General features: G+C 45.1%; 1 protein-coding gene across 1 annotated transcript in view; it reads right to left on the bottom strand.

The window, feature by feature from the left end:
* The window catches only part of LOC119462605 (L-serine dehydratase/L-threonine deaminase), a 139,025-nt gene extending 127,663 nt beyond the window's left edge, over positions 1-11,362 (bottom strand). The window contains exon 1 of the mRNA XM_037723936.2: positions 11,180-11,362. Within this exon, the coding sequence (XP_037579864.2) occupies positions 11,180-11,362 (183 nt within the window). The remainder of the gene's footprint in view (positions 1-11,179) is intronic.
* Positions 11,363-14,046: the final 2,684 nt, after the last annotated feature.

Below are 14,046 nucleotides of genomic sequence, written 5' to 3'. Positions count from 1 at the left end.
CTGCCGTGCAGCGGTGCAGACGTGAAACTCCACCATTAGTGAGACGTGTTGCGCAGCAGCGGTCGCCGTGTCGTGGGATCACCTGTTCTTCTTACACCGTGGACCGGGCACAGGCTCAGCCCGCACTGCGCATGCGCAGACCGCGTTGTCCTCTCAACAGACCGCGTCGTCCAATCGGAGTGCACGTCTCGAGCGGATTCAGCGTACACCGAATGTTGTGGCACGATCCGCCCCGGTCATCACTTGGGCGGGCACCGGCCTGGCAAACTGGCGGATTGACCGGATCTTGGCCCTGACCGAGCGAACGAGCACAACGAAAGATGAAAGAGCGAACGCGGAGCGAGAGATCAAAGACGCGAGCCGCGAACGGCGGAGACCCATGAAAGCGACCCTTCAGTACGTCTTCGCGGGAAACTGATGATGCTACACGGACCTACACGACCGCTCGATGCGTACTCGTATCTGGTCTCATAAGGGAGGTAATCGAGAAATCTGCGGAGTACAATCAACCTCTCTATATGGCTTTCATAGATTATGAAAAGGCATTTGATTCAGTAGAGATACTAGCAGTCATAGAGGCATTGCGTAATCAAGGAGTACAGGAGGCATACGTGAATATCTTGGCAAACATCTACAAGGATTCCACAGCTACCTTGGTTCTCTACAAGAAAAGTAGAAAGTTACCTATCAAGAAAGGGTTCAGGCAAGGAGACACAATCTCTCCAATGCTATTTACTACATGCTTAGAAGTATTCAAGCTCTTAGACTGGGAAGGCTTAGGAGCGAGGATCAACGGCGAATATCTCAGCAACTTGGCAGATGACAACCTTGCAGATGACATTGTCCTATTCATCAACAATGGAGACGAACTACAGCAAATGATTGAGGACCTTAATCGAGAAAGTGTAAGAATTTGGTTGAAGATGAATATGCAGAAGACAAAGATAATGTTCAAAAGCCTGGCAAGGGAACAAGAATTTATGATCGCCAGTCAGCCTCTAGAGTCTGTAAAGGAGTACGTTTATCTAGGTCAATTACTCACAGGGGACCCTGATCACGAGAAAGAAATTCACAGAAGAAAAAAATTGTGTTGGTGTGCATACGGCAGGCATTGCCAAATCCCGACTGGGAGCTTACCACTGTCGTTGAAAAGAAAAGTGTATAATCATTGCATTCTACCGGTGCTAACATATGGGGCAGAAACTTGGAGGTTAACAAAGAAGCTCGAGAACAAGTTAAAGACCGCACAAAGGTTGATGGAACGAAAAATCTTAGGACTAAAGTTAAGAGACCGGAAGAGAGCGATGTGGATCAGAGAATAAACGGGAATAGCCCATATTCTACTTGACTTTAAGCGGAAGAAATGGAGCTGGGCAGGCCATGTAATGCGTAGGATGGATAACCGGTGGACCATTAGGGTTACAGAATAGATACCAAGAGAAGGGAAGCGTAGTCGAGGTCGGCGGAAAACCAGATGGGATGACGAAGTTAGGAAATTTGCAGGCGCAAGTTGGAATACGCTAGCGCAAGACAGGGGTAATTGGAGATCGCAGGGAGAGGTCTTCGTCCTGCAGTGGACATAAAATATGGGCTGATGATGATGATGATCTGGTCTCCGCCGGACCGCTCGTTTCGTACTATCGTCTGCTCGCGTCCGCTCTCGTTCCCGCTTGTTTGGTTAGAGTGGTTTAGTCTCGTTGACGCTTGTTTCGATTGCCATGTTTTGCAATTGTTTTTTACAATGATGAGTCTAAACCGAGATGTTCTGATGGAAAGGTTTTTGGAGACAGTGCTCCATATCCGATTCTGTACGACAAGACAGACCCTGAATGCGGAGGCGACACCCAGTGCATCATTCTCTTTTGACTTTGGATCGCGGCGATGCCGCAACAGAAGAGAGCGCACCAACATGATGGCAACGACGTCGTCATCTTCATACGACGTGACACACGTTAAGAACGAAGGACGAAGATCGCAAACACAGCGCTGACCTGTAAGCAGACGAAGGAAAAAGCACGCCTCGACAAACAGGAGGCGAGATTTTCATGCTCTCACGTGATTGGCGCAGTGGATCGCCGCCACTTGGTGTGGCCGCTCTGCCGCAGCTTCATTTTAACGCCAGCGGCGCGCCGCGTGCGTTTTACCTAAAATCCCTATATAGGAAAAGAGAAAAGTGCCGCCATCCTTTGATCAACGCCGCTTTTCTCTCTCCTGTATCTCCGATTGGACGATGATAGCGCGCGCTTTCATTTCTTTATTTTTTTTCCCGCCTGAGCGCCATGTTGAAAGTCACTCTGCGCAGCCGCAGTCACCGGCGGCGGCGCGCGCCCGGCCCGACAGCTTCAACGTGGACTTTCTAGGGGCGTCACCGCCGACTTGCTTTCGGAAGCAAAAAATAAAGAAAAAACAAGCACTTTAGGAGAGGAGACGGCGGAGGAAAGATTAGATGTTGGTACTTTTTCTATTGACCATTTGCGCGGCGATCCCGTGGGCGCTGCCATATTTGATCACGTGGTGACGCGTCCAGTGCTTGCCTCAACTGCCTCCGTTGCCTCCTTGTTTACAATGGAAGTGTATGACGCCGGCGCGCCTTAGAAAACTCAATTTCGGAGATATCGTAGATGGTGACTAGGTGGACGACACGAGCTTTGATCACAGCTTCGGAGAACATGCAAAAGCGCTTTCGGAGCTGATTAAGCTATATCCAAACGGCACCAGCAGCTTATATGGTGCTTGTTCGAAAAGCGGGGCTAACTATCTATTCCAGGCTATCCAAACATTCCGCTCATGAATTCAGTGAGAATTAGTGTGTTTGGCTCTTTGTTCTGTATTCGGCAAATATTTTGAAGCAGTGGCTTGTCAGTTTCTGACTAAGTGAAGTTCCTCGGTGCGGCCACTATCTGACTATTTTTTGCCTAATCGCTCGCGGGTGTGCTAAGTTCCGATAGATTTGTTCTTGCTGCGCACAAGGCTTGAAACGTAGCTGTTTTGTACATTATAATCATCATCATCAGCCTCTATTTATGTCCACTGCAGGACGAAGGCCTCTCCCTGCGATCTCCAATTACCCCTGTCTTGCGCTAGCGTATTCCAACTTGCGCCTGCGAATTTCCTAACCTCATCATCCCACCTGACTTTCTGCCGTCCTCGACTGCGCTTCCCTTCTCTGGTATCCATTCTGTAACCCTAATGGTGCACCGGTTATCGATCCTACGCATTACATGGCCTGCCCAGCTCCATTTCTTCCGCTTAATGTGAACTAGAATATCGTCTATCCCCGTTTGTTCTCTCATCCACACCACTCTCTTCCTGTCTCTTAAAGTTACTCCTAAAATTTTTCGTTCCATCGCTCTTTGTGCGGTCCTTAACTTGTTCTCGAGCTTCTTTGTTAACCTCCAAGTTTCTGCCCCATAAGTTAGCACCGGTAGAATGCAATGATTGTACACTTTTCTTTTCAACGACAGTGGTAAGCTCCCAGTCAGGATTTGGCAATGCCTGCCGTATGCACGCCAACACAATTTTATTCTTGAATTTATTTCTCGTGATCAGGGTCCCCTGTGAGTAATTGACCTAGATAAACGTACTCCTTTACAGACTCTAGAGGCTGACTGGCGATCATAAATTCTTGTTCCCTTGCCAGGCTATTGAACATTATCTTTGTCTTCTGCATATTAATCTTCAACCCCACTCTTACACTTTCTCGGTTAACGTCCTCAATCATTTGCTGTAATTCGTCTCCATTGTTGCTGAATAGGACAATGCCATCTGCAAACCGAAGGTTGCTGAGATATTCGCCGTCGATCCTCACTCCTAAGCCTTCCCAGTCTAAAAGCTTGAATACTTCTTCTAAGCATGCAGTGAATAGCATTGGAGAGATTGTCTCCTTGCCTGAACCCTTTCTTGATAGGTAACTTTCTACTTTTCTTGTGGAGAACCAAGGTAGCTGTGGAATCCTTGTAGATATTTGCTGAGATATTCACGTATGCCTTCTGTACTCCTTGATTACGCATTGCCTCTATGACTGCTGGTATCTCTACTGAATCAAATGCTTTTTCATAATCTATCAAAGCCATATAGAGAGGTTCATTGTACTTCGCAGATTTCTCGATTACCTGATTGATGACATGGATATGATCCATAGTAGAATATCCCTTCCTGAAGCCAGCCTGTTCTCTTGGTTGGCTGAAGTCAAGTGTTGCCCTGATTCTATTGGAAATTATCTTGGTGAATACTTTGTATAATACTGAAAGCAATTAAGCTAATGGGTCTGTAATTCTTCAATTCTTTAACGTCTCCCTTCTTATGGATTAGTATAATGTTGGCGTTCTTCCAGCTCTCTGGTACACTTGAAGTTGTCAGGCATTGCGTGTAAAGGGCCGCAAGCTTTTCAAGCGTGATATCTCCTCCACCTTTGATTAAATCTACTGCTATTCCATCTTCTCCAGCCGCTTTTCCCCTGGTCATGTCTTTCAAGGCCCTTCTAACTTCATCGCTAGTTATAGAAGGAGCTTCTGTATCCGGTTCATCACTATTTTGAATGGAAGTAGCTTGGCTGTTTTGGGAACTGTACAGTTCAGTATAGAATTCTTCCGCTGCTTTTACTATGTCATCGAAATTGCTGATGATATTACCATGCTTATCTTTCAGTGCATACATCTTGCCTTGTCCTATGTCAAGCTTTCTTCTTACTGATTTAATGCTGCGTCCATATTTTACGGCTTCCTCAATCATCCCCACGTTATAATTTCGAATATCCCTTACTTTGTTCTTGTTGTTCAGTTTCGACAGTTCAGCGAATTCTATCTGATCTCTTGAGTTCGACAGTTTCATGTATACGTTTATTTATTAGGTCCTTTGTTTCTTGGGAGATCTTCCCTACTGGTTGCCTTGGTGCCTTACCTACCACTTCAATTGCTGCTTCTGAGACCAGCCTAGTTACGGTTTCATTCCCTACCTTTATGTTATCTTCATCTTCCTGTTGTAAAGCTGCATATTTGTTTGCGAGCGCCAGCCTGAATTGGTCTGCTTTTACCCTTACTGCGTCTAGGTTGGCCTGTTTCCTCTTGACTAATTTCACTCTTTCTCTCTTCAAATTGAGAGAAATCCTAGACCTTACTAACCTATGGTCACTGCACTCTACCTTACCTAACACTTCTACATCCTGCACTATGCTTGGATAGGCAGAGAGTATGACATCTATTTCATTCCTTGTTTCTCCATTAGGGCTTTTCCAGGTCTACTTCCTGTTGCTGCGCTTCCTGAAGAAGGTATTCATTATTCGGAGCCTATTCCTTTCCGCGAATTCTACTAACAACTCTCCTCTTGCATTTCTAGAATCGATGCCGTAGTTGCCATTTGCTTGCTCACCAACCTGCTTTTTACCCACTTTTGCATTGAAGTCGCCCATGACTAAGTATACTGAGTTTCCATCTTTCTCATTGATAATTCAAAATCTTGATAAAACTGTCCTATTTCTTCATCATCGTGACTGGAAGTTGGGGCGTAGGCTTGTACTACCTTCATTTTGTACCTCCTATTCAGCTTTATTACGACGGCTGCTACCCTCTCATTAATGCTGTAGAATTCATCAATGTTGCCCGCTATGTTGTTATGAACTAGAAATCTTACCCCGGATTCTTTCTTATCTGGAAGACCTCTGTAGCAGAGGACGTGGCCGTTAGTGAGCACTGTGTAAGCCTCACCAGTGCTTCTAACCTCACTAAGGCCAATAATATCGCAGGCAATGCCTGATAATTCCTCAAATAGTCCTGCTAAGCTAGCCTCACCCGAGAGGGTGCGCGTGTTGAACGTTGCCAGGTTCAGTTTCCATTGGCGGCCTGTACATTGTAATACGTTGTAGCAAATATATATTACAGCTAGTAGCTCGCTTACTCTTGTGGACTGTCACGAAACATTCATCTTTGACCATTTGTGCGCCATCGGTGTAGTCCAGGGGCGTAGCCAGGTCATGGGGCTTCAGCCCTCCCCGAAATTTTTTAGTGCTGGCATGCGCCGGGAATCATTCTGTATTTTGTCAACAATGTCTTTTTCACGCTCGAAAAGACCTTTCAGTTCGAACATTGCGAACTCGGGCTGGATTTCATGGCAACGCCCTTGCACCTGGATTCGCATTACGCAAGGAGCCCCATGCGACTTTCTAGGGCTTTTCGATAGCGAGCGGACGCTTTGTGGCATCTCGCAGCGACTGCGGATTCTACGGAGCACATGGATTTCAATTTCGAAACTTTATGGGTACAAAGGTCTCAAACTTTTCACGGGAAAAGTGCACTGACATTTCCAAATGCACTGACATTTGCTACATGCGCGCACTGGAGCCCTCGTGTCCAAGCCATTCCAGAAATGAAAGCACGCACTCGCAATCTTCAAAAAAATACTAAATATCACCGTGACTGTCAGCTGGCAGCTGATAATTTTCTCCAAGCATTTTCAGGAAGTGCGCCCAATGTGATCGATCAGGTGGACCAGGTCAGACAAAGTAAAATAAGAGAAAATAGAAGAAAGTCAACGGCCTATTATGTAAGCAGTTCATTTTTTCGGGCGACAAGGTCTGGCTCGCCGTGGTCATAGGGACAGTGGTCCTATGGATTTAAGCAAAGCCCCGCTGTAAATACTGGTATTTTCAGAGCACTTATTCACATGCAAGTTAATTGTGGAGATACATATCTAAAGAACCATTTGGAAAGCTGCCCCAGTAATACCTCGTATTTAAGCCCAGATGTACAAAACCAAATTATAGAAAGTTGTGGTGAAATTATCAAAGAAAGCCTAGATGCAAAAGTAAACGCTGCAGGCTACTTTTCCATACTTGCTCACGAAGCGACGGATATTGATGTAATCGAACACCTTACTGTTTGTGTAAGGTACCTAAACAAGGATGCCAACGACATTGAAGGAGTGTTTTTAGCTTTTATCACCGGAATAGATGCCCTCTCTCATTGCGACTGTAGGTTCAATGTAAATGTGTACAAACTGCTCCAGATTCTAGTCACCCTTCCAGTGATCACTGCCAGTGCAGAGAGAATATTCTTTAACATGAGATTACTAAAAAACTACTTGCGCTCTACAATGTCTGAGGAACGCATGGTTAGGCTGGCGCTTCTATCCGCCCACAGAGGCGTCGGGATCAACGTGTCCAAAGTCACTGACCGCTTCGCTAACTTCCCTGCCGAGTGAAGTTTGTCCTTAAGATAGCAAAGCAACAAAAATCGATGCAAGTAAAAAGCTGTGTGCCTTCAGGTCCATAAACTCAATTATGAAAACGTATGACTGTTCATTACCTTTTAAAACCCCACAAATTTTCGCCGTTTATTCCAACAGTTAGCATCACGATTAAAATTATCATGTGAATACGAAAACTACGAGTGCATCAATAAGCAGTTTTGACTTACCTTGCTCATAGAAAGCCCAGCCCACGCGGTGTTTCCCAACAAACACACTCGGACATTGGGTTGTTCAACTTGCCGCATCATCTGTGGCTTTCGTTTGACCTATCTGCTTGTTAGCTACCTGCTTTTGCTTGAACCGAAGCAATACCCTTATTTAATTTTGGCTGCAGAATATTTGTTGCAGCTCGGCAGGCAGTTAAATTACACATTTTCGTACTGATTTCTGCATTATTCCTCTATTATTCTACCCATATAGTGCTGTCGCGATCACCGCATGGCCCAAGTACATATCACGATTTATGCGATCATAGTTTTTTTTTTCTTGCCTGGATCGTCTTTCTTTCTATGTGTAAAGTTTACTATCTGTTACTGCGCAACATGTCTATTTGTCTTGTTTGACGCATAATATACAGTGACGTTTGCTTAAATACGTAGATTTGTTGGAGACTTACATGTATATTTAAATATGTTGCTACGAGGTTTTTTGATTTATTTATTTATTTATCACAATACCCACAGCGCCCGTAGGCATTACAGCGGAGGGGGGGGGGAGAAGGAAACAAATAACCAATCAATAAAGCAGGCAAAACAAAACATGTACCCGGAACACTTTCATACTCGCACATACGCACAAAAACACTATCTTACTTTAGGGGGCGTATAGAGTTTGAAAATACATCGTTTGAGAGAATCGCTGCGACATCGGATGGTAACTTGTTCCATTAGCTTATGGTTTTGCGAAAAAAATGAAATTTTAAACGCTTCAGTTTTGCAGGCTATTTCTTTAACCTTATTTTCATGGTCCAGCCGTTGAGAAACGTAGTCAGGCTTGGAAAAATATTTCACGGGTTCGAGAGTGGAATATGTTGTGAACAAGTTTCATTCTGAGATATTTCCTGCGTTGCTGCAGAGATTCCCAAGCGAGGCTTTCTTTTGCTCTTGAAACACTAAAATTCCTGGCATAATTTGAACAACCAAAACGAACGGCTATGTTTTGAATCCTTTCTAAACTGTTCACGTCACGTGCCGACCACGGATCCCACACAGCACAAGCATAATCCAGAACAGATCGGACATTTGATTTGTACAATGATACCTTTGTCTCCAGTGGCAACTTTTTTGCATTTCTGCGCATACAAGCAAGTGAATACAAGCAGTGAACTTGGCTTGCAGCGACACTTTTTTGCCCTTTATCAAGTTGTATCTCCGCGTTTGTATATTCCATCCTATCTTCGCACTTACAATGTATATTTTCCAGAACTCCTGCTTTTTATATCTACTCACTGTTGCGACTATATTCTCTGTCTAATTGCAATACACAACCGGTAACAGCGGCTCCTGCGCAATCAATTGTAACGAAGGACAGCGTCATTGAGGTTTTTCCCTGGCCGCTGCATATGTACAAAAATGTAAACAACGTTTTTGAATGACAAGGATTCATCAAAATATTTGTCCTCAACTTGTTCATTTCATGTCCTTTACGTTTTTAATATCAGTTGCATGCACTGCTTTGCTGGTTTCGAACTGATATAGTTCTAAAGTTCGTGATATTTTCTTTACTTATTAAATAGACAAAAAAAATCGTGGAAGCATTGATATCAGTTATTGCTGCCACAATTTTTGGGACATACGATTATAATTTTGTATGAAAAAAATACATATTTTACTTGTCTTGACAGTGCGTAGCATTCAATGAATCGTCTGCAGCACCAATATACAATGGCATTGGCAATACAGTTATTATTCATGTATTTAATCCCTCGACAAATTCTATAAGGAGGAGGCCGCGCTGCAAGGTGAGCCTCCCCCACCCCGAACAAAATTTCTGGCTACGCCACAGGTGTAGTCCGTCACTTATTGTGCCTATACAGTGCGCATATATTCAAGTGTGCGCCCATTTCGCTTATGCTTGATACGTCGGCGATAGAGTGGGCGTAAGTTTTCGTGCCATTCGGGACAGATGTGTATAGATAACGTGCGCGAAACTTACTATGACAGGAAGCGGTGCTACTCCCTTTGTCATTGTTTAACGAGTGGTACTCACTCTTGCCGACGTTCTGAGGATGAAGCCCTTTCTTTGAAGGTTAGCGATACAAGGCTGGCGGATGAGCAAATTTCTGTATCCTCGAGGAAAGCCGTACATCTCGAAGTGCCGGTAACACGTTCGGACAGTTTCATCAGCGGTCCGCGAACTTGGCCACACAGATTCATTCTATTCCTTAACATGCCAGCCACTATTTTTGCAGCCAACTACTGCACACGTCTTCAATCCACATGATTCAATCTAGCATGATTGGAGCACAGTGGGTTAGCGAAAACTCAGTTGCATTTCCGACAGCTGATCGCACAGAAGCAATTGGTAGAAGCGGTAATGGTTTCGTATTCGTGCGTGGTCGCTGAGGAGACGTATGGCGCGCCGCCGTGAGCGCCATCTCGTTTCTCTAAAACAAACTGCTCCATGAAAAGGGTCAATATAGGGACTTTAGTTTTACCTCTAGTGCGTACGGAGCTTTCTGTGGCGTCGATCGCTCCGAGGCAGCGCCAGACTAGCGCGCGTCGTCTGTTTAACGATAACGCCATCGAGGTGGCGAGCGCGTCAAAACAAAGCTCTCCACGAGCGGAGGTCTGTCTGAATCGCGCGTCACCCTGCCTCTCGCGATCTCCCGATTAGCGAGTCAGTCGCGCCACACTTCGCTCCGTTTGCAATGTGCCGCACGAGACAGATTGTCCGCGGCAGCCAATATATCGCGAAATGAAAACGCGGGTAGAGCTGCGCTCAAATATCGCAATAGGCAGCGTCCGACGAAATGCATTGGCGTTCCAGTTACTTTTTTTAAAGAAAAGACTACTTTATGCATTCAAGTCCAAAGTGCTTCAATGTGCCAGACAGACGATTGGCCCGTCCATAAAAAACAACTTGAAAGCCACTCAAGGCGTTTTTATCTAGCCAACTCTATTTGATAGAGCAATGGCCCAACTTCCACCCTTTGTGCGAGCTATTGAAGGCAATCGCTTCACCATCTCTGATGATGATGTCGCCGTCCAAAGAATAGGTGGCAATATTGGTTTCAAAGAAGCACTGCAGTCGGCATTGGATTTTATTTCCACTTATTTTCAGAAGGCAGCGCTGTCGTTATCTCCAGAAAAAACCACCTACCTAAGGTTGGGAAACCAGAAGACTCTGGCCAACATTTACGCATAAGGACTCAGCCTATGCATGGATGGCTGCAAAATTCACTGGCAAACTTGCGTTAGGATTCTCGGCATTCATATCGATCAAGACGGAAAACCGGTTACTTGAGCAACTGAGATGGCATATGACGGCCCACCTCATTCGCCGTATATACTACGAACGCGTGGGGAGTGTCCACGCTCAAGATACTTACAGATCTGCTTCCGGCTACAAAATTCTTCTATGGTTAGCGCTTCAACTTTCTAAGCATGTGAGAGGAAGCCACGATAGACTTGGAGTGACTGAATCGGGAAGTCATGCGAATAGTGCCGGGCTATTCCGTTAAAACATGCGAAGGAAAGCACAAGGGGAGACGTGCAGCTCGATTGAACACAGAATCTCAAGCGTCACTTGGCGACTAATGTACGCGACGCCGCAGTCGTGCTTGCAATTCGGGCATTGCCGGCCCCGGCAATGAGCCACGTCAGTCCCCGCGCAGACTCCCACTGACGTGTTGAGTGAGATAGTGGAAGCAGCGGCAAAGCAGTAATAATTGCAGTAAGCGGGAAACTTATCCTGAAAGGGGAAAATTGGTACGTACGTCCTGGCACAGGGCGCCCATTCCCCTGATTTTGAAGGATCCCGACGGCTGGACGTTGTCCATTTTGAGGTAGACCCGCTGCCCGTAGATCTCTGACAGTGGCAGGCTCTCGAGTAACGGCGTGCGGACGTGCAATGGCCGGGAGTTCTGAACCGTCGGAGCAGCGGGCAGCGTAGACTCCATCGCGAACGCTCACTTGCGACGCAACGCCGTGAGCTTCCTCTTTGTCGTCTTTCAACGTAGCTCTGTATGCAGCGCATGCGCTGAATCTTTTTAATTACAAACACATTATCAGTACTGGGTCTGGATTTCTTTTATCAACTGCGCACAGGAACGTGTATCTTTGCATGACTCTGGTGCATGTAAAAATGCAGATGAGAGGCTGCGTACACGTGCAATCCCCACAGTGGCTATGACCCATCAACAGAGAGCAAACAATCAAACGCAATTTGAGCAATGATGTTTGATCTCGGTAGAATCGATCAACCATGGCTTGAGCGCGAAAACATATCAGCTGTTAACAGCGTGTTCAAAGGGGCTGGTTGCTTCATCATTACAAAATACAGAAACAGCGCGACACAGGACAAGTAAAGAGCACAGGCCAGAGCGCTGACTAACAACCAAATGCTTTATTTCCAGAAGCGGCATATAAAGACATCGTCACACAAAAGAAAGAAAAAGAAGGATAAGCGTTTAAAAGCGGATAAGAAGGATAAGAAGGATATTCCAGTTTATCCTTCTTTTTCTTACTCTTTTTCGTTGTTTTGTGTGACCTTCAATGATGTTTTTATATGCCGCTACTGGAAATAAATTATTTGGTTGTTAGTCGATCAGCGCCCTGGCATGTACTCTTTACTTGTCTTGTGGCGCGCTGTTTCTATATTTTTCTAGTATCAGTGGTTCCTTCTAAGTTTCCATTGTCCGGAAAAAAACTTGGACCAGCTTAGCATTTATCTGTCGCGAGATGTAATGGCTATTACTGAAACCTGGCTAAAAGAAGGTGAACGTATTGTTATTGCTACCTAGAATCAATCCCCCACGTGGTGGTTGCATTCTTTCAACAATCGGCAGGACACATCTCTCGATGACGGTTAGGCGTTTAGCATTGAGTTTATCTAGTGAGACGCCATCGAAACGAGTTGTGTGCTGTAGTGGGGCACCCCTTCCCTATGAACAGGTTCCGCCGCGAAACCCGTGCCTCAAGACGCGTCCTCTCTGATGATGATGATGATGATGATGATGATGAGTTATTGGCATCCCCTTTGAAACGGGGCGGCGACAAATAGTCACCTAGCCTGCTTCATTTATTCAGGTATACTATACATGTTCTTTATCTAGCATTTTTGTATACCTCTCATTATTTTTCTTTTTCAAAAATTTACCTTGTACCGCTGCCTATGATTTTAAGAGATCAGGTCGTATCCATCTTTTCCCTGCTTTTTTTCCACCAGTACTCTAATCGTCTCTTGCTGATCTCTACGGCTGATCTGTTTATGTTTCCTTCCACTTTAAACCCAAGCGCTTCTGGGAGTTGCACATTACCTACGGTTCTCGCTGGGTGGATCCGGTCGCATTCCATCAGGATGTGCTGAGTGGTCTCTGGATCTTCACTGCAGCATACACATGTCTCATCTAGTTCCAAATATTTGTTCCGATATGTTTTTTGTCCTTAGGCAACCGGCTCGAGCCTCAAATAGCAAGGCACTGCCGTTTGTGTTATCGTACAAATTTTGCCTTCTAATTTCTTTCTTCTCATTCTTGTAAATCTCCATTGTCCTTTTTGTTTCCATTCTTTGCATCCAATTCACGGTCTCTATTTCTCTCACTTTCTTTCTGATGACCCCTGGTTATCTATTTACAGTTTCAATTATCCTGTACTTGGTTGCCAACTTCCTTGACCTCTTCCTCCATTCTGTGTCCACGCTTTTCATGTAGTGATACTTGTGCACTTTAGCCGCCCATTTATTTTCATCCATCTTCCCAAGCCTTTCTTCAAAACTAATTTTGCTCTGCGCTTCTGACTTCAAACGAGGCCCAACCCATGTCGCCATGCACTGCCTCATTTGTCGTATTACCGGTGTGCTCCCAAAGCCAACCGGCCTACTGATCTTTGGTTAACTTCCAAACCCGCTAATATATCCGATTTTAAGCATATAATGGCATTTGCGAATGTTAGTGCTGGTACCATTACTTCTTTCCAGATTCCACGCACCACCTCATACTTATTGTGGCCCCATAGTGCTCTGTGTTTCGTTATTGCTGCATTCCGCTTCCCCTTTATTTTCAGATTATCTTGGTGGTTGCTTGAGTAATTCTTTCCTTCGTTTATGTGTACGCCGAGGTACTTATATTGCTTCACTATGGGTATTACTTGCTGTTGAATTGACACCACGAAGTTACTCGTCTGTTCATTAAAGATCATAATCCCTGATTTCTCTGTACTAAACTTAAGGCCTAGATTTGTCGCTGCGTTCCCACAGATATTCGCAAGTATCTGTAAATCTTTTTTATTCTTCGCTAGTAGCACAATGTCGTCTGCGTACATCAGTCCAGGGACCTTCTGCTGCACCATTTGGCCATTACGCATGTAGGATAAATCAAAACCTAATTCGCTGTTTTCAAGTCGTCTTTCTATGCCCTTGACGTAAAGCGTGAACAACAATGGTGACAGAAGGCATCCTTGCTTCAATCCTTGGTGAATTCCCACCATTTCATTTCCTTTTCGGCCTTCCCATACCACTTGTACTTGGTTGTCTCGATATATCTCCCTCAGCAGCTCCACGAAATCGTCATCTATGCCTTCGTATTGAAGAATATCCCACAACAATGCCCTGTCTACGTTGTCATAAGCTCCTTTAATATCTAAA

The sequence above is a fragment of the Dermacentor silvarum genome, chromosome 8, assembly GCF_013339745.2.
Source record: "Dermacentor silvarum isolate Dsil-2018 chromosome 8, BIME_Dsil_1.4, whole genome shotgun sequence".
Lineage (NCBI taxonomy): Eukaryota > Metazoa > Arthropoda > Arachnida > Ixodida > Ixodidae > Dermacentor > Dermacentor silvarum.
Note: the sequence above shows the minus strand (reverse complement) of the source record. Positions and strands in the feature narration are given on the sequence as shown.